Raw genomic sequence first — 17,368 nt, 5'->3', positions numbered from 1 at the left:
TCAGATGAACAGTGTTTGAATGGCTCTTTCTTTGTCTTCATTCCTTTCTCGAAAAGGCAATGTCATTATGCCAACAACTTTCTCACTATATCCTGCTATACCTTTTCAAAACGTGTCCATGTCCCATACTTTTCTGATGTGTTAAGAAGAGGACAAAGCAGTATAGTCCCGTGACTGTCGTCAATTTCCTCATGACGAAAAATGCTTAGCTCTGCATTTTAATGATCGCATTCCGATAACTGCTGAGAGGGAGCTTCTGTTGAGTTCTCGCATCTCAAATTGTACAAATTGTGACGACACCTCTGCACTGCGCCCCCCGCCCACCTGTGATGCCCTGTAAGCCCTGCAGCACTGTCCGTGGTCTCCCTATGGCCCTCAACGTAATCCATTGCCTTAAGATGTGTGGTAATTGGGGACCGTCCACGCTTTCAGCATCCTTCTTTAGATGAAGCTTGTTTGGCTATGATGTAAAAGCACTAATAGTCGTCCAGGAACACCTATCTGTTCATATTGGTCTGTATCATTTTTTACACAACTATTCTTCAATCAGATATCTTCTCTGGAAGAAAAGGTACGTATTGTAGTATCATCTGAAAACATCTCGTATAGAATGTCCTTAGACTGAAGTTGCAGTAGATAGGCACAGCTTACTGTATGGGTTTGAGATGAGACCGATATTACTTTGTGTACGGATAGCACAGCTGAACTTGAGATGGAACTGATATCACTTTTGTGAACAAACAGTATACTTATAAAGGTTTTGACAACTGCCTAGTTTGAATGAAATACTTCTGCCGGTGGTATAAACTGGCTTCCACCACCACGATCCCCTGCAGCCCTTCATTATGGCGCCATTGACAACCGACGGAATTGTTATCTGCACAGACCTGTCAGCTTCCCGTGTCTGGGCACATCGCTCACCCCACATTATTACAGGCTTCGCCACACGGACAGTTGGACCTAAATCAACTGGGACGGCGACACGGACTGTAATTGAAAAGGGCTGCAGCCAAGTGCTTTATCTTCTGGGTCGCTGGGTCCGCCTCCGGTTTTGTGGACACGGAGCTGTTTTGTGGAATCAAGTGTTGAAGATGTTCTTCTATAGCATCCAAGACAAGCGTTAAAAGCGTATATATCTTGTATTTAGATCTACAGCGTGGAAGGTAAACTGCAAATGTATGCGCATACTTTGTGATCCATGTATTGTTGTCTACAAGTGATAGCCGTGATCAAGACGGTGTGTCCAAACATTTGGTTCTTCTTAAAAGAGAATGGGGTTATTTTACAGAAGAATGATAGCTTGTGTACAACGAGTGCCACATCTTCTTTTGATGTAAAAGTTATCTCTTAGTAAATTTAGATTTAGACCTTTTATATCTATATTTAAGGAAACTGATTTCCTCTTCTTCTCTCCCTCATTCACATAACTTTGACAGCAACTACGATAAGTATTTTATTGTAGGGACACACATACTTCCTAGGTCTTACTCGATTGGATGATCAATTAAGTAGTCAATCAGTCAGTTAGTTTGTATATTTCGTTGCTTATTAATAGATTTATTCACTACCTGTGCCCTACAGGCTGCTAGTCGGAGCCCCCCGCGCCAACTGGACCCACGCCCCTGACCTGGAGCGGCCCGGCGCGCTGTACCGGTGTCCCCTGGACTCCCACAACTGCAGCCAGGTCGTGGTGGACACAGAAGGTGAGTAATTTCGTGGGGAAAAAGATGACAGGGTTCGGAGGAAATGATGGATAAATGGATATAGTCGAGCAGCACTGATGGGGGAGAGCTGACCTTGAAAGCAGTGACGGCCCCTTTTAACTTCACAAGAATAGATCACACTTACACTCGCCAGTAAAAACGGCGTTCAACTTAGCCAACTTACTTTAGATTCTATTGGGTAGAATATTCTACGATAGGTGTAATTCAAATCTTGGAGGTGTATGGGCTTTGTCACCTAGGAGAAAGAGAACAATACTAAACGATCGTAGAAAAGCCCTGGGGTGGAATTCGAAGTTATTTAAATACTGTAGGAGGAAACATACTCGTATCAATGTACGGTGTACCACAAATCTAAATGAAATGAAACTTTAGAGAGATTAACTTCAAGAGTTCAGAGCTTTCTTCTCTTGAGGTAAACCTTATGACCATGGGCGAAATCTCGTTTTCATCATCACCTTTAGTAATTACTTCTACCCAATTTGAGTCACAGCTACATCAAATTTACCGATACTGAATTGTTCCAAGATGCGTCATAATAACAGGTAGTAGTAAGCCCAGCAGCGCCTTGTCCCTGACCCCACAGAAAAGCGCCATTGTCCCTTTTAATGAGCTGAGTTCTGAGAAGGCGGGCTATCTGAATCCCTTCTTAGATGAAGGACACGAGACGTCGAGTCACCAGCTAAACGGAACTGAGAGCTTCTCTAAAGAGTAGAAGCTGCGCGGAAGAGAAAAGTGCCCGCTCTTGATTAGACAGGACAACGCAGCTTAGGCTCCGAGCACGCAAGGATGCGAAATTTTGTGTGAAGTTTTGTTTGCTCGGCTTTGCTGTATTAATGAAGAGAGCGTCTTCGCCATAAAATATCGTCATGGTAACGGCCAGTAAATCTGTCCACTTCGTATATTGCAGTTTATTACACTGGAGGAGGAGCTATTGAAGTGCCGATCTGACGGGGCTGTTAGATCAAAACAGGGCTCCTCCAATCTGTACTATCCAGTGTACTCAGGTGTACGAACCCCGTTCATTGGCCAATTTCCTGTCATTTCTAAGACCTACACAAGAAGAGAGCAATTTGAGCCGATCAAATGTTCGTTAGATTGCCTCCCACACACGCACACAGTAAATATAGCACTGTGGACAACATGTTTTCTATGCAAAACATCCGTAGTCTTTAATCAAGAGACACACCTGAGGCCGCCGAGTAGGAGTGGAGGAAGACCTCCGTGCGCGTGAAGAATCAACATGTCCAGAGCTAATTACAGGCCATAGTTTTCGTTACGCCCCATTTGCTTGGAATAGGTCAAATGCCCCGGGTCAGGGTCGGCCTTTCAACAAGGTTATGCACATTTTGGGTTCCCTGCTTGATTGCTTAGACTACTGAAGTCACATCATTTCGAATGGCCATTTCTATGTATCCCCCAGCGGAAATCACTTGCAGTGCAACACCGATTGCAAGCGTCTAGTGAACCCCTCTCGGAACGCCCAGGTTTAAATCTTTGTCTCCCATTTGTACCCCACAATAGGCTCACGCAGTGGTACCAAGCGGATGGTGGAGATCAAGTACAGGGACAACAAGAACAACATGTGGCTGGGCGCTACCGTCCGGACCCACCAGGACAGGGTGGTGGTACGTACCCGGGAGAGGCTTTCTACAAACATTCTTGTTTTTTATCATTTCATATAACGTCACTAGTAGTAGTTTTTCATTGTTTATCAACAAACTGGATGTCTTTGTTACAACATCTCTAAATATATACTTTCTGCCGTCGCTGTCACTTCTTTACATAACCAAGAAGCCTTTAAACCTTCCATAGGTTTGCGGCCCTATGTGGAAAAACGCATACTTCCGTCGTTACACCATCCTCAATGGGATCTGTTATGAGATGGACGCCAGTCTAAAAACGGACACGGTACAAAAGTAAGATATGTTCAAGAAGGTTATATTGGTATTTTAAAAAACTTTATTGAATATTTTTTGTCAATTTATCAAGAGTTATGACGTTAATTGTGTGTTTTAGACATGTTTACTTTTTCGTAAATTAAAGCTATATTTTGTCAGGGATTGCTAAACGCCAATAGCCTTTCCTGGAAGAAAATAAAGCCAGTGTAACGTTACGTCGATGAAGGTTAGACGTCCAGGTAAAATAAAATACGCCAAAAAGTAATTACTCAAGCAACTGGATATGCTTCTGGAAGCAGTCAGACGTCGTTTCAGACAGAATCCACTACCTTTCGTCGGGGACTGCTTTTTGGCGTAAAGTTTTTGAGTTTCGATCCAACCTTCGCTGACATAATGAAATTTGATCTTGCCGCCAAATTCATGTAACGTTATAACGTTAGCAGTCCTACCTGTGTAAAACATGTTGATAAACTTGTGTGAACGTTTCAGACGGATGCCATGTCTTGGGGACCAGCCCACCACCGTCACCCATCCCCTGGGACACCAGATTAACGAGGGTGGGGACTACACCTACGGGAAGTGCCAGACAGGACTTGCCGCGCTCTACACACAAGTGAGCGCCCCTTTTCTGGCAAACCTTATTTGGTGCATGTTTCCGCTATTCTCCAAGCAGAGATTTCGGTTTGGGGACTAGTAGTGACCGAAACGAAAGAACTCGCTGCCGGTAACTTTACTAAACCCTCACAGGAATTCCTTTTTTCCGTTTTTATCCAGTTGTAGAGATTGAATTGTATTTGAATATTGCTTACCTGGATGTCTAACCTTCATAAACGTAACCTAACGTTATATCTTGAAAATACATAATAATTACAACAAACAGCTATCTTAGTCCGACTGCTGTTAGTATCTTGTGCTAACTAGAAGAGCTAACAATACTAACAGACATGTGTGAACTAATTTCTGATAAAGCCATTTCAACATGCAATCATAATAAAGAGCATTCTACATATTTTCCCAGAATGGTTCAAAGCTTGTACTAGGAGCACCTGGAGGTTATGACTGGACAGGTAAGAAATTCGAATTTGTTGAGCATTTTACTTGGACAAGCAGAAAAAACACATGTAGAGCCTGTAAACGTGTTGGGTTTGGCCATTGTAGTCATGACTCTCTGCCTGATTTCAAATCAATTTTCCATTTCAAACTTAGATATTAGTTGAAAGTTTATATTGGCTAAGCAATGATATAACAGTGCTATATGTGATGATATTTATTCATTTGCTTTCAAACATTTTCCTATCAGGGACATTGTCCACATATACCGGCAGCTACCAAACTACAGGCCACCCAGAAACCTGGGACCCCTGGCCAGAAGGAGGGGCAGTAAAGCAGCCACATGATAGCTACATTGGTAAGTTCATTCTCATTTCTCTTCTCATCTGAAGCACAATGATTTCAGTTGGAAAGAATAACTCATTGTTAGATGTATTATTGTTGGATTAATGTTTACTGTATGTAATTAATGTTATACAATTTAGCCAAATGTTGTTATTGAATACATTGATTGGTACAAAAGAAAAACAAGGGGTGCAAAAAATTCATGTCATTTATAACTAAATGAACCATGTAAAACTGATGTAATGCATCCCTTGCAGGCTTCTCATTGGCTGCTGGTAAGTTCTTCGGGGATGGTGTGGAGTACATCGCGGCAGGTGCACCCCGACACCAGCACCGCGGGGCAGTCGTGTTCTTCCAGGAGACGACAGGAAATGATGGTGCCTTACAACCAACAAACACTCTCAAGGGGACCCAGCTGGCCTCAGGGTTTGGCTACAGTATGGTGGCATTGGACCTCACAAATGACGGGTAATTTAGCACAGTAGTACTGCATTGTTCTCAACCAAAATACAGTTAGATTGCAAGCTACCCTTGTGATGTGATTTATTTGTAAGTATTCAATGCAGCTGTTGTTTGCCATTCCTGTAGATTTGTTTGTTTTCAGCAAAGTTCCTTTAATTTTTTAAACCTTCAGACATCTTTGATCAGATAATGTATTTTTTTAGTGCTGATAGATTTCTCTGTTCAACAGGGTGACAGATCTGCTTGTAGGAGCCCCTGTCTACCTGGAAAAGGGAGTAGGTGGAGCTGTGTACTTGTACAGCACAAGAGACAAGGTATGATACACACAACAGATGAACTTAGTCCTGACTTCAATGTACAGTATATAATAACATGGAGTGAATAAGAAACAGAAAGCCGGTTTCTTCAAAAATGGAGATTTGGCATTGTCATTACATGATAAGGTTCACTTCACACAAAATGTAATGACTTTACCTAATTGCCATTTCATAATATGGTATGTCTCTTTTCACAGGCCACTTTACAGCTGGTAACCATGCTGACTGGACCTCCTGCCTCTCACTTTGGACTGTCATTATCATCAGCAGGGGATCTCAACGGGGATGGCTTCACAGGTAAAGTACTTTTAATGTTGCCATACTATGTGAATTCTTACAAAATATTTCAAATATTTATGCAAAGGATCTAATGTTACACTATATCATTTGCACTAAGACTAATATTAAATTTTCGACTCACCTCTAATTAGATGCCTTAATTACTTGGCTTATACTTTCACTTTTTATTCATGTCTTGTTGTATTTGATTGTTAGACATTGCTGTTGGTGCCCCGAATGAGGGAAGCGGTGCAGTTTACATCTACCATGGCACCAAAAGTGGACTTAAGGAGAACTATGCACAGGTGGGTCTGCTTCCACTTTTTTCAAGCCAACCACATCCCCTGAGCCTAGGTGCTATATCGGATGATAACATCACATACTAGTAGTACTCCTAGTAGTACCGGTACTTGCTTTGAATAACAAAAATATTCAAATTGGCAAAGTTCATTGGTTGTTTGCTTTTTGGTTGTTTATGAAATTGCATGTTCTTCCTTAAATGCTAAAAAAAAAACAATATCTACAACATTAAGGCCATAAAGAGTGGTAACTGAGGCGTTTGGGGGGTGTTTTGGTGTCATGAAAATATCATGTTTGGATAATGCATGGGTCTTTAGTTTTTTTTAGGAAGTACCCTATTGCATAAAGGTGATTTATGCAAATTAGCATGACGTCATGATGATGTCATAGAGAGCTATATGGCCACGCCCATTTGGGGAAAAAATGCCAGAAAAGTGTTTTGCCCCGCTTGTAATTCGACGATTGTTGTTGATACCTTACAGTATTGTATATAATGGTCATTTAAAAAGATCTGTGCGTGGATTTTGTCATATCATGTAATGCTGATTTTTTATGAATTTTTTTCCTCAAATTTTTATTACCCCATATGCTACCAGCAATTGGGAGCACTAAATAGCACCCTTTTGAGGCGGCTGCGCGAGACATTCTACCTTAAAGGGTAAATTTCAAAATAAGATCCATTTTGACTAATTTTGATGAACAGTTTTTGGGGCGTGTCGCTCCGATAATCACATTGTGGTGGTAGTAGTGACGCAATCCATTTTTATAGGTCATAAAAAAATCAAAATGATATTTTGAGGTCAGATTTGTATTCGGCATGTGCCAAAACCTCCGTATACCAAGTTTTGTTCTTGTATCTTCAAGGAGAGGGAAAATATGGTGTTTTTGCATATTTAATTAGCTGACTCAGATTTTATTACCCCTGGAACTCAATTATTCAGGATTATTTATCATTTATGAGTTAGATATGTAAATTTCATGGCCATAGTTCAATTCAGCATGTTACAAAACTCCAGTATACCAATTTTTTTCCTTGTATCTTGTATGACTGCGGAGATATTGTAATCTTGCATATTTAATTAGCTGACCCGGAGAAATTATGGCGTAATTTTTAGGCTTTTGATGGCCATAACTCTCTAACGGTATGTCCGATTTTTTCGCAATAAAAAACATTCTATTTCTTTCACTAAGACCTATCCAATGATGTCAAGTTTGAAAAGCTGTGAAGAGTTTGAATTTTTTGTGTAATTTGAGACAGCTACTTTGACCTTGAAATTTGGCCAACAAATAGCAACATTTGATGGCCAAATTTTTGATTTTATAGAAGTAGAAGTACATATCTACTAACATTGATGGTTATTTTTCGGAAAGAAATCTTCCTCGGGCATACCTCCTGGCTACCTTAAATCACTGTAACATGTTGAGTGCAATAGCTTTAGATAATTCTTAATCTATATGATGTTTTATTTTGTTGCAGAGAATCAGTGCCGAGGACGTAGGTGTGCCCAACCTGGCCAGTTTTGGTTGGTCGTTGTTGGGTGATGTGGATGTTGATGATAACAGATGGCCTGACCTTGTAGTGGGGTCTCATGGAACCGACTCTGTGCACATCCTACAGTAAGAACATTTATTGCCTACAAATCAAAGTCTTTTTCAAGAGGAACTGAATAAGAGCTTTCCTTTTTAGTCAAACTACTATCATTGTTTGTCAATGAATGACTGATTTCTACAGTAGGGAAAAATGGAAATATGCACACCAATTACACATAATAGCTATGTTCTACTAGTACATGATATCAAATCTGATTGTTTTAAATGTTTATCGCTATGTTTCAGGTCTCGTCCCCTGGTTCCATATCAGGTGAATGCATCCTTGTCACTGGATCCCTCAACGCCTGACCCTGACATCAGATGTGACTTGGGTGGCAAAAACTACACCTGGTAAATACCATTTTTGATTTTTCCTTTGTATCTAAAACAGATCATTAGGGTGAACTGTTCACAAAATGTTTGGGAAAAGGAAAGTCTCCCTACGTTTGATGAAGAAACTCTTTGCAGAAGCAGTACTTCCTCAGACGTGGGAACTTATCTCGGATGCACTTGGGATGGTCCCCATATCTGTTAATCCGACTGATATCTGCTGTCACCTCCGTGTGATTACGTTTTAGCCATTTCCTCACAGAAGCCTCGTACATCCCTCCGTTTGGCTCGGTTTCCACAGTGAGCATGAAATCGATGAAGGGAAGACGAAGCATGTTGCCAAATTTGGCCACGTGGAATTGAAGGCTGCTTTCTTGAAATTGCAGGAGCCTTTTATTTGGCTTGATTATCTCGGCATGGGTGATGTTTTTCAGGGTAAGCTCCATGCAGTTGTTTCGATGAGGCAAAGTCAAGCTGTTTATGTAAGAGACCAAGTATTTTGCTGATGCTATGACGTAATCATTACTTGTACTAATGGAGATAGTCTGCAAGCATGTGCACCAGTGGTCAGCAATCTTGGCATCCTCACATGTCCTGTTCAGTGGGATCTCTTGGAACAGACTGATGCCGTGTCCCTGAAAACGGGAGGGATCGCCTGGGTAGTCCAGGATGTGCTGCAGCATCTTGTGGAAGTCAAACGCTGTGGTGAGACGTTCTTGATTCTTGCGCAGGTTTTCTGCAATTTCCGGGTGTTTCTGTCTGATCCACTTGGGGATGGCTATTCCAAAGAATGGCAGCCTCTCCTCGAGCCGACCCTGAAGGAACTGCCTGATTTCTCCGTAACGAGCGCCATGGTCGGCAAAGACGATCAGGACAGTGTTGTCAAGGTAACCCTTGTTGTGCCATGAGCTGATGAGGTCCAGGATGTCCTGGTCTGCAGCTTGTACCAAGTTCACACTGTCATGGCTGAGTTGGGAGTGAAATGCACTGGCAAACTTGAGAGATTGGTTGTATTTGTCCACAAAGTCTTTCATGTATTGGAAGGTGTAGTGATGCTTTGGAGTAGCACCAAGGCAGAACTGTCCATAGTACCTGTAGCCTGGCAGGTGTTCTATAGCAAGCCAGAAGGGCCGCATGTAGTGGTCGGTAGGCTGGTATGAGAATCCAGTTGTTCGGTACTGAAAAGTCCCTGTCCAAGCTTCATCTTCCCCAAACATTGTCACGTAGCCCATCCTCTTGTACTTCCTCCAGATCAAAGGAAAGACATCACAAAGGGTTGCGTTTGCTGTACCCCTCTTAGCATTAGGCAACTCATCCTCAAGAAACCCTGTAAACATTCCAATGAATTGGGCAGTCGTGCCATCTCCTATTACATTATAGCCCTTCAGGACATACCCCTGCAGTGTCTCTGTGAAGTATTGGAAAGTTTTGGGCAGTTTGCGCATGAAGTTCATCCTAGACGTGGAGTCCACTCCCACCATGAGTACATTCAAACCACCACCCAAGGCTTCCTTCATCCGACCTGAAGTATAAAACTGTTTAGCCTTTCTCTCCACAGTGGGTTTCTTCTTGACCTGCTGGAACATATTGTTATGCTGTTTCACCACCACCTCAGTCCCAGTTCCACTGAAGATCTCTGCAGTGTATTGACAGTTCACCCTGGCAAACTCGTGCTCAAAGGGAAAATCCAAGGTCTCGTTGTTGTCCTGGAAGTTTCTTGTGTGGACAATTATGGTGTTGTCGTCCCAGTCTGTTAGAAAGTCTATCTTGATGTACCTGCAGCTGATCAGTTTCTCTCCGGGAAGAAGGGCAGAGGCGTTCAGCCTGATGACAGCTTTACCACTGCCAGCTTCCCTGTCCAGGTACGTCAGGTAGTTCACTGGTCGTCCTCCACAGTGCAGATGAGACTGATCGAACAACAGGTGGTTGATTTCAGGATTACTCATCTTCAGGTCAGGGTATTTACAAGCAGGCTGCTCTTCAGCTTCTTTCCTGTGGTCCTCCTCATCAACAGTTTCAGCTTCCTCATGTACAGGAGGATCGGCACTCGTACCAGGGTGGAGCGTTCTGATGGAGTGATGGTCAGCCGTCTCCATGTCACTTCTGTCGTCATGGTGATGAGAAGTTCTACTCATGACAGCAGAAATGTAAACAACTGCAGAGAGGAATCCTATGAACAGCACAGCTGCAAAGCACACCCTTATCTGTAGATAGGTTGACCGCATTGTGTCCTTCTTACAATGTCCTGTCCTGACCTTAGGCAAAGTGTACCTGTCATTGCAAAATTTTAGATTAGAAAAAAATATTTGTGCAAGCATGGTATTTTTCCCCAACATTCCTTCAAATGGTTTAACGCTAGTTCACCTTTATCCGTTGGGTAACCTATATCCATTGCTTTTAAAAACGTTTTTTAGGCACATCAAATTGGCGGGTTGTAGTTCTAAACTGCAATATCCTCAAAGTATTGCAATTTGAAACTAACGTCCGTCAACGTGATATCCCAAAATATCCTGTTTTTAAAAGCAACGAATATGGGTTACCCAACAGATAAAGGTGAATTAGCGTTAACACTTACAGCTTTTCATGCCACAAAAATATTCTCCACTAAGTTTTAAAGTTCTAAATATTTTGCAAAAAGCTTGTTTCATTGACAAAGTAGCATGAGACATAATAAATCATAATAAATCTTCTACAAAACTTGAAATTCCAAAAAATTCTGTAACATTAAGTAAATGGCTAAGTTACCATGAGATTATGATTTTCTTTTTTGTCACATCAAATTTATACCTTACCTTGCCTGAAAACAGCTTGCAGAAAACCTGGAGTTGTATTTCTCAAATCATCACCCTTCAAAAACTGGCTTATTTTGTTCTGTAGCCATCCCTTAACGAGTCTCATAGAGGGGTCTGCAGGTAAGAGGTGTTGAAAGCAAGGGTGCATGAAAAATATCTAGAACACTCCATTGCAGACCTAACAAAACCCTTTGCTAACCCTCCCTAGAATGGTCCTTGAGTATGAGTGGTTATCACAAGTACCATCATACTCCCTCTTAATTCTGGACAAGGACTGCCTTTGCAAGTGCCACCAGGATGTTATTGTACTCTAAACTTCGCAATCTAATTAACAAGGGTATAGGATTACAGTTTTACAGACATTTGGCTAAGGATATGTTACTGCAGCAAACAGCATTTTACCAGCTGAAGCGCTAAAAATGTGAGAAAAAAAGGTGTTACAGGTTTCACTACATCAGTTGTTAACAACAGCATTGTACCATACTTGAGTTTCTGAACGACCAATCTTTTCTGTAATTTTCTGATTCCTAATGTCCACAAAATTCAATGCAGAACAGTTTATTGTGTATTTTATGGAGTGTATCTAAGCAAATTTCTACCTTCCCAACCTTGATTTTTAAGCCATTCAGGACTCAGTCTCTTCTTCTCTGTTTCAGTTTGAAGTTGAAGCTAGAGTTTTTGTACTCAGGACCAGGAGCAGCAGACAGCTATGTGGGTACGTAACTGTTTTTATGATGGAATGTCATCAGTTTGACTGGGAACATTTCAATCAAAACTAGATATAATTCCATTCAAAAATAGATATCATCTGCAAGACCTGATTGTAAAATATATTTCTGCTCCTCCTGCCAGATCTTGACTACACGGTGGAGGCTGACAGCCCCCGGGACCAGCTGGGTCTGGAGAGGAGACTGTTCTTCCCTAACCAGTCCTCCACATACAAGGCACAGGCACCTCTCAGGGTCTACCTCAAACATGTCAAGTCCAAGACCATCACAGTATACATCAAGGTCAGGCAGATGAGATGTCCTATGTATGTTTTAAAGCTTTGATAGTATATGAATCGTCTTCATATTGATTTTGCAACAACCTGAGATCTCATTCTGTATAACAACATCTGTCATATCATAGCCTATTAAATGTACACTGGTTAAACTAGTCAATCTATTGATTAAGAAAAATTATATCTGTCTATTTTGTAGGATAAATTTGAAGATACCACTGCGCGAGTTCCCATAATTCTGGAGTTCTCCATATTCCGCGCCCGTCGAAGGTCACTATTCCCTCCTGTGGACGACAGGGGTGTTCTCCCAGCAGTGGATGACTACCCCCTACTCCAGAGCACTAGTGCTCACATATATGTAAGTTAGTGCTTTTTAATTATTGAACTTTAATATCTGTAGACAACAAACAAAGAAAATGATTTTTGAGTTATTGAGCTATCTAATGTTACAAGTTTTAACCCCAGGTAATATTAACGGGAGGTGCCCCAACACGGTACGCTTTTTCTTGCGCTCAAACTCATGGCGCTCCATCGCTAGTTGCCTGAGAGTGGTCAAATTTTGATGACTGAATTTTTTACTCATAGATTTGAACAACATACTTGAATAAGAAATGCATTCATGTGGTTCATGAACCTTTCGCGCTGCGTGTTACAAGCGGCAAACACTGAGAGACAATTTCGTGTATGTAACCTTCCAATTTTGTGCTACGCTGGACAGTGTGCCTAACTCGGTACGCTTTTTTTATATCTTGCTCTCTTCAGAAGTAAGTGGTAAATCTAAGTACACAGAAAAAAATTAATAGTATGATATTTTAGCTTTCTTTTGACAGTAAAATCGTGACTGTATGTACTTCTTGTCTCACATGAGGAAGTCTGTACCTAGAACAATCCAGCTGATGTTTTACGGGCAATGGGCTGAATGCACTGATTGTGAATGCCCGACTAAAAAAACCATTACGAAAAAACGACACCGCCAACATCAACAAAACTCTGTCTGATTATATGAAAATATCATCTACATCTCTCTGTCAAGTCTTATTTTCATAGACAGCACGAATCATTTGTAACAGTCAAATAAATCTTTGGAGCGTTCTCTAGTCTGCCACCTTCACGGCCACACTCCCTTGGGAGTACAATGGTGGCAATGTTTATTTCGCTTCCTTTTGGTTGGGTTTCTACTCAACAAACATTTGAAGACCCATATTCATAGTTTTTTATGGAGCTTTATTTATGTGTATCATGGCAGTTGTGTGACTGCTTGGATGAGTTCGTATAGTTAGCGACACGAGCCGCCAATACGCAGAGGCCGGTGACCGCAGTGATTCAGCACTGTCAACATTACTGTTAGAATTCTGCTCTTAAAAAAACATGAAGTAAATATGTTAAAGTATACTTGGAATGCAAATTAAAGCTGTGTGCATGGACTTGGTTTATTTACCTTTGTAATCAGCATAGTCAGTGGCAACAAACACGGTGTACTTATGGATAATAAGATCAGCAAAAAATCCGTACCGTCTTACGACGGGGACCGTCTTAGGGCGGCCCCCGTTACGTATTTCACAGCAATGACAACAAATGTGCAATGCTGTACAGTGATTTGTGTCTGTTGCCTCCCTCCAGGTGAATCTAACAGGTGGCTGCATGTGTAGGAATGTACGGATCAAGTAAGCAGTTTTCAGTTTTCATTTTCATATCTTTGACGTGCTTTAATATTGACTGTTTAAATAAAATTCTTTGGTTGTCTTCCATTTTCCATATGTAATGGTAACATTTCCCTCTTTTTGTCCTACAGGAAGTCAGATGACTGTTTCCACTGTCCGGGAGAGAGAAGCACCCTGCAGTTTACAGAGGTAACACCTGTAACTTTACACAAAAAGAGTTAAATCACTGTACAAATTGTGTGTTTGATTTACAGTTTCTAACGTTAGTATATATAGAATAGCTTAAAGTATACGATTAAGCTTCAGGACTATGAGTTTGACCTTGCAAATACCTGTGCTTTAATTTAATTCATCTGGCTTTTAAGACCTGCATAGACACACAAAAAAGAATGAAATCACTGATGAGGTGTATTAACATTGTATTAATTTTGATTTTAGTCTAAGTCTCAAAGTGTCAAGGTTTGGATATTTGCCTGATCAGCCTATTAACAGCCTTGAAACTTACAGACTCATCAGAGGGTTTAGTATGATTTATTGCAGCTTTGTTCTATTTTTCCTTGTTTCCCAGGACCAGTCGTTGACCCCGCCTGGTGCCCAGCAAGGGGACATTGTCCGCCTGCAACCTCAAAGGGTCGCAATTGACCTTCGACCAGGTAGGGATAAGTGTCATCAAGTACAAGACTAAGTGCTCTCAAAGTGGTTCAGGCTCAACCGGCTGAAATGTACTGGAAGAGTTTGTAATGACCTCCATTTTACATCCCTTCTGAAAGATTAGTGGAGCCCCAACTGACAATTGAGATGCCCTTTCCAGGATTTCAACCAGGGGTCTCCCAGTTACCAAGTAATTGGAACCAGGAACTCAACTCTGAGGCTGCTACCAATTGAGCTATGTATTTAATTTGGGGATCCATGTGGAACACATTGAGGACAAAATGAATCATCAAATTATTGCACAAAATGAATCATCAAATTATTGCTGAATGACTTCTTGTACCCCATTACCCACAGGGAGTCGAGTATCATTTGATCTGCAGGTGAGGCGACTAGAAGACTACCCCATTGACCTGTACTACCTGTTGGACATGTCCAAGTCCATGCAGGAATTCAGAGATGAGCTGACCAAGCTGGGCAAACATCTGGGTAAGTCTGAATCATGGCTACTATCATGTCATCATATGGAAGCTGCAGCCTTTCAGGGATTGGATATAAAAAAGGATAATAAGAGATAATTATAATATTAGTAGCCATTGGATGTCATGTACCAATTATCCAAATATCATGATAGTAGAAAAGAATATTTAAAACATTAAAAGACTTTTGCAACAATTTTGCAATGTATATGACTCAGAGTGCCCTTCCTTGTTTATACACAGCCCGCAAGTTATCTGAGAAGACAGAGAGCTTCCGCCTTGGCCTGGGGGCATTTGTGGAGAAACCAGTGGATCCCTTTGCATTCACTGCATTTTACTTTGACAAGAAGAAGGGTCAGATGGTCTACAAGTAAGTTTTGAAATAGATCACAGTACAAAAATGTGTACATGAATTTAACTGTACCAGTCTTGGAGGCCAAGACTTTATTCATTTTAAAACTTTGAGACTATACTTCAGCTTGCATTTGTTTAATAGCTTTTTTCAGATAAATCTTACAATGTATGTCTCTCTTCCTAGACTGGAAGAGCCATGTGCAGGCTGTGTCGGGCCGTATATCTTTAAGAACGTCCTGCCGCTGACCAACCAGACTGACCGCCTGGGAGAGGTGGTCAGATTCCAGAAGAACTCCAGCAATGCGGACCTCCCAGAGGGTGTCCTGGATGGGATGCTGCAGGCCACTGTGTGCCAGGTAAAACATAAAACATTATGATACAAGTATTTGTATGACAACAGGACTGTGGGACCGGTGAGGTGAGGTGAGGTGAGGAGGACTGTGGTGTTTGTTGCATATCTTCAAACCATTGTGAATAGATTTATGCCTGCTCTGATAGAGGTTAGAAGGCAGCAATTACAGCAAACATTTAGCCTAACAAGAATGGCTCTTGAGTTAAAAGCTAAGTTAATGATGCATTACACAGTTAATCTTTACATTATTGTCTGTTCTCAGGGACCAATAGGGTGGAGAAAGCAGGCTACCAGACTCCTCCTGGTGGCCACAGATGCCGGGTTCCACTATGCTGGGGATGGGAAGCTAGCTGGGCTGGTCACACCAAATGATGGGCGATGTCATGTTGGGTCAGACGGAAACTTCCTCAAGGATGCAGTGGACCAGGTCAGAGTCATATTTGAGGGAAACAGGGGGAATGGGAAAGATGGCCCTCCCTGTTCTGTGGCACCTGAATCTCTAAGATAAGAATCCAATTAACAAGAGATATACGTATTGGACCATTGTGTTCCAATTGTATGCTCTAACAAACATGAACCAGTTGGGCCAGCATTTCTGTGGTCTCTGTTATGAACCACTGAGAACTATGTGATCTCTCCTACCCAAACCCCCCCTATTTTAGAAGTAGATTAGTCCTGTGACCTCCTGTGACCTCATTCTGGTGCTAGAATCCTGGAGAAGGGACACAATAAACCATGTGCTCCTCAAAAATGTCCAGTGTGCGGCTGTTATTTGCAATTTATCAATAGCCTTACCACCGGCTCATAACAAATGGCGTCACGGACACGGAGAGGAATTGTGATGACGGTCAGCACGGTATAGAGGAACAGAACTGTATCCAACGCTCCAAAACTTACAGCAGAGCTGAAGACTTTCCACCATGTGCTACGCCGCAGTGGGAGGGCGAGATCGATTGGAACACTCTGTCTCTATACTCCAAGGGCAAACCTCCAGCAATATTTTACCCTACATTTACTGGATGCAGTCAACTATGAGTGCCAGCGTTTAAAAACGAGGAAGAGGGAATGAACTGTATCCTGGCGGAAAACTCTTACTGACAGAACGGCTGAGAAGTCAGCTCTGCACTCCATCTTGTAGACCCAGGCTTCTTTCAACCAAGAAGGTTGTTTCAACATGGCACTGTATCCAGTCTTCCATTTCGCCGTCAGAGCGGGGCGGACAGCTCGATCGCTTCTAAAGTCCGGGTGGCACCGAAGGTGATCCCATCTCAAGAGAGAAGCCTTTAGAAAGTGAACTTCTGTCACATTTCCCGTGCGGGTGATTCTATGGAGGGAGAGTAAGCAGGCTGTGTTCAGGTCTGAGGTACTACGTCAGGAGGTGAAGCAAGCTTCCAGTCGTCGGGTAGGACAGAAGCGAAGGAACGTTCTGGAATCTTTCATCGTGCATGCTGTGGACTCCCCAGAAAAATTCAACACATATCCAGCCAGCAAAACCACACAAAGGATTTACCGAACTGTCGCAGAGACATTTCAAACATTCAGACTTCTACAGTAAGATTTACACCCCAGTTTTGATTTGTATTGCTTCGATCTTTGTTTTATTTGCAGATTTATTCTGAATTCCCTTTTTATCCACATTCCATGTGCCACGTGTGCTCACAAGCAAGCCTTGCTCCAGCACATGTGGTAGCCATTATGCTAGCCCAGGGTGAGTCTCCCAAAGGAAACAAAGGGCCAACACTTCTAAGCTATTCCCAGTGGTGTATTGTACATTCCTCACA

At 41.9% G+C, this 17,368-nt stretch overlaps 2 protein-coding genes across 3 annotated transcripts in view; one reads left to right on the top strand and one right to left on the bottom strand.

Annotated features, from left to right (window-relative positions):
* The window catches only part of LOC118412873, a 33,720-nt gene that overhangs the window by 7,679 nt on the left and 8,673 nt on the right, over nt 1–17,368 (top strand). For both annotated transcript variants that reach the window (XM_035815927.1, XM_035815926.1), the window contains exons 2-23: nt 1,582–1,703; nt 3,246–3,349; nt 3,537–3,640; nt 4,112–4,235; nt 4,641–4,689; nt 4,923–5,030; nt 5,275–5,485; nt 5,709–5,793; nt 5,994–6,093; nt 6,292–6,380; nt 7,853–7,992; nt 8,212–8,316; nt 11,744–11,802; nt 11,940–12,097; nt 12,290–12,448; nt 13,711–13,754; nt 13,883–13,940; nt 14,320–14,404; nt 14,760–14,891; nt 15,125–15,251; nt 15,420–15,591; nt 15,850–16,014. In XM_035815927.1, the coding sequence (XP_035671820.1) occupies nt 1,582–1,703; nt 3,246–3,349; nt 3,537–3,640; nt 4,112–4,235; nt 4,641–4,689; nt 4,923–5,030; nt 5,275–5,485; nt 5,709–5,793; nt 5,994–6,093; nt 6,292–6,380; nt 7,853–7,992; nt 8,212–8,316; nt 11,744–11,802; nt 11,940–12,097; nt 12,290–12,448; nt 13,711–13,754; nt 13,883–13,940; nt 14,320–14,404; nt 14,760–14,891; nt 15,125–15,251; nt 15,420–15,591; nt 15,850–16,014 (2,500 nt within the window). The remainder of the gene's footprint in view (nt 1–1,581; nt 1,704–3,245; nt 3,350–3,536; nt 3,641–4,111; nt 4,236–4,640; nt 4,690–4,922; nt 5,031–5,274; nt 5,486–5,708; nt 5,794–5,993; nt 6,094–6,291; nt 6,381–7,852; nt 7,993–8,211; nt 8,317–11,743; nt 11,803–11,939; nt 12,098–12,289; nt 12,449–13,710; nt 13,755–13,882; nt 13,941–14,319; nt 14,405–14,759; nt 14,892–15,124; nt 15,252–15,419; nt 15,592–15,849; nt 16,015–17,368) is intronic.
* On the bottom strand, nt 8,323–10,574 carry LOC118412874. The gene has a single exon (XM_035815929.1). It carries the CDS (start codon nt 10,518–10,520, stop codon nt 8,406–8,408), a length of 2,115 nt encoding a protein of 704 aa, XP_035671822.1. The 5' UTR covers nt 10,521–10,574; the 3' UTR covers nt 8,323–8,405.

This window comes from Branchiostoma floridae, chromosome 4 (assembly GCF_000003815.2).
Source record: "Branchiostoma floridae strain S238N-H82 chromosome 4, Bfl_VNyyK, whole genome shotgun sequence".
NCBI lineage: Eukaryota > Metazoa > Chordata > Leptocardii > Amphioxiformes > Branchiostomatidae > Branchiostoma > Branchiostoma floridae.
The sequence above is the reverse complement of the archived record's forward strand: the minus strand, read 5'-3'. Positions and strand labels throughout refer to the sequence as shown.

Bases quoted from the DNA above. Each gene is read 5' to 3' on its own strand.
- LOC118412874 (XM_035815929.1), bottom strand. From the start codon at position 10,520: ATGCGGTCAACCTATCTACAGATAAGGGTGTGCTTTGCAGCTGTGCTG.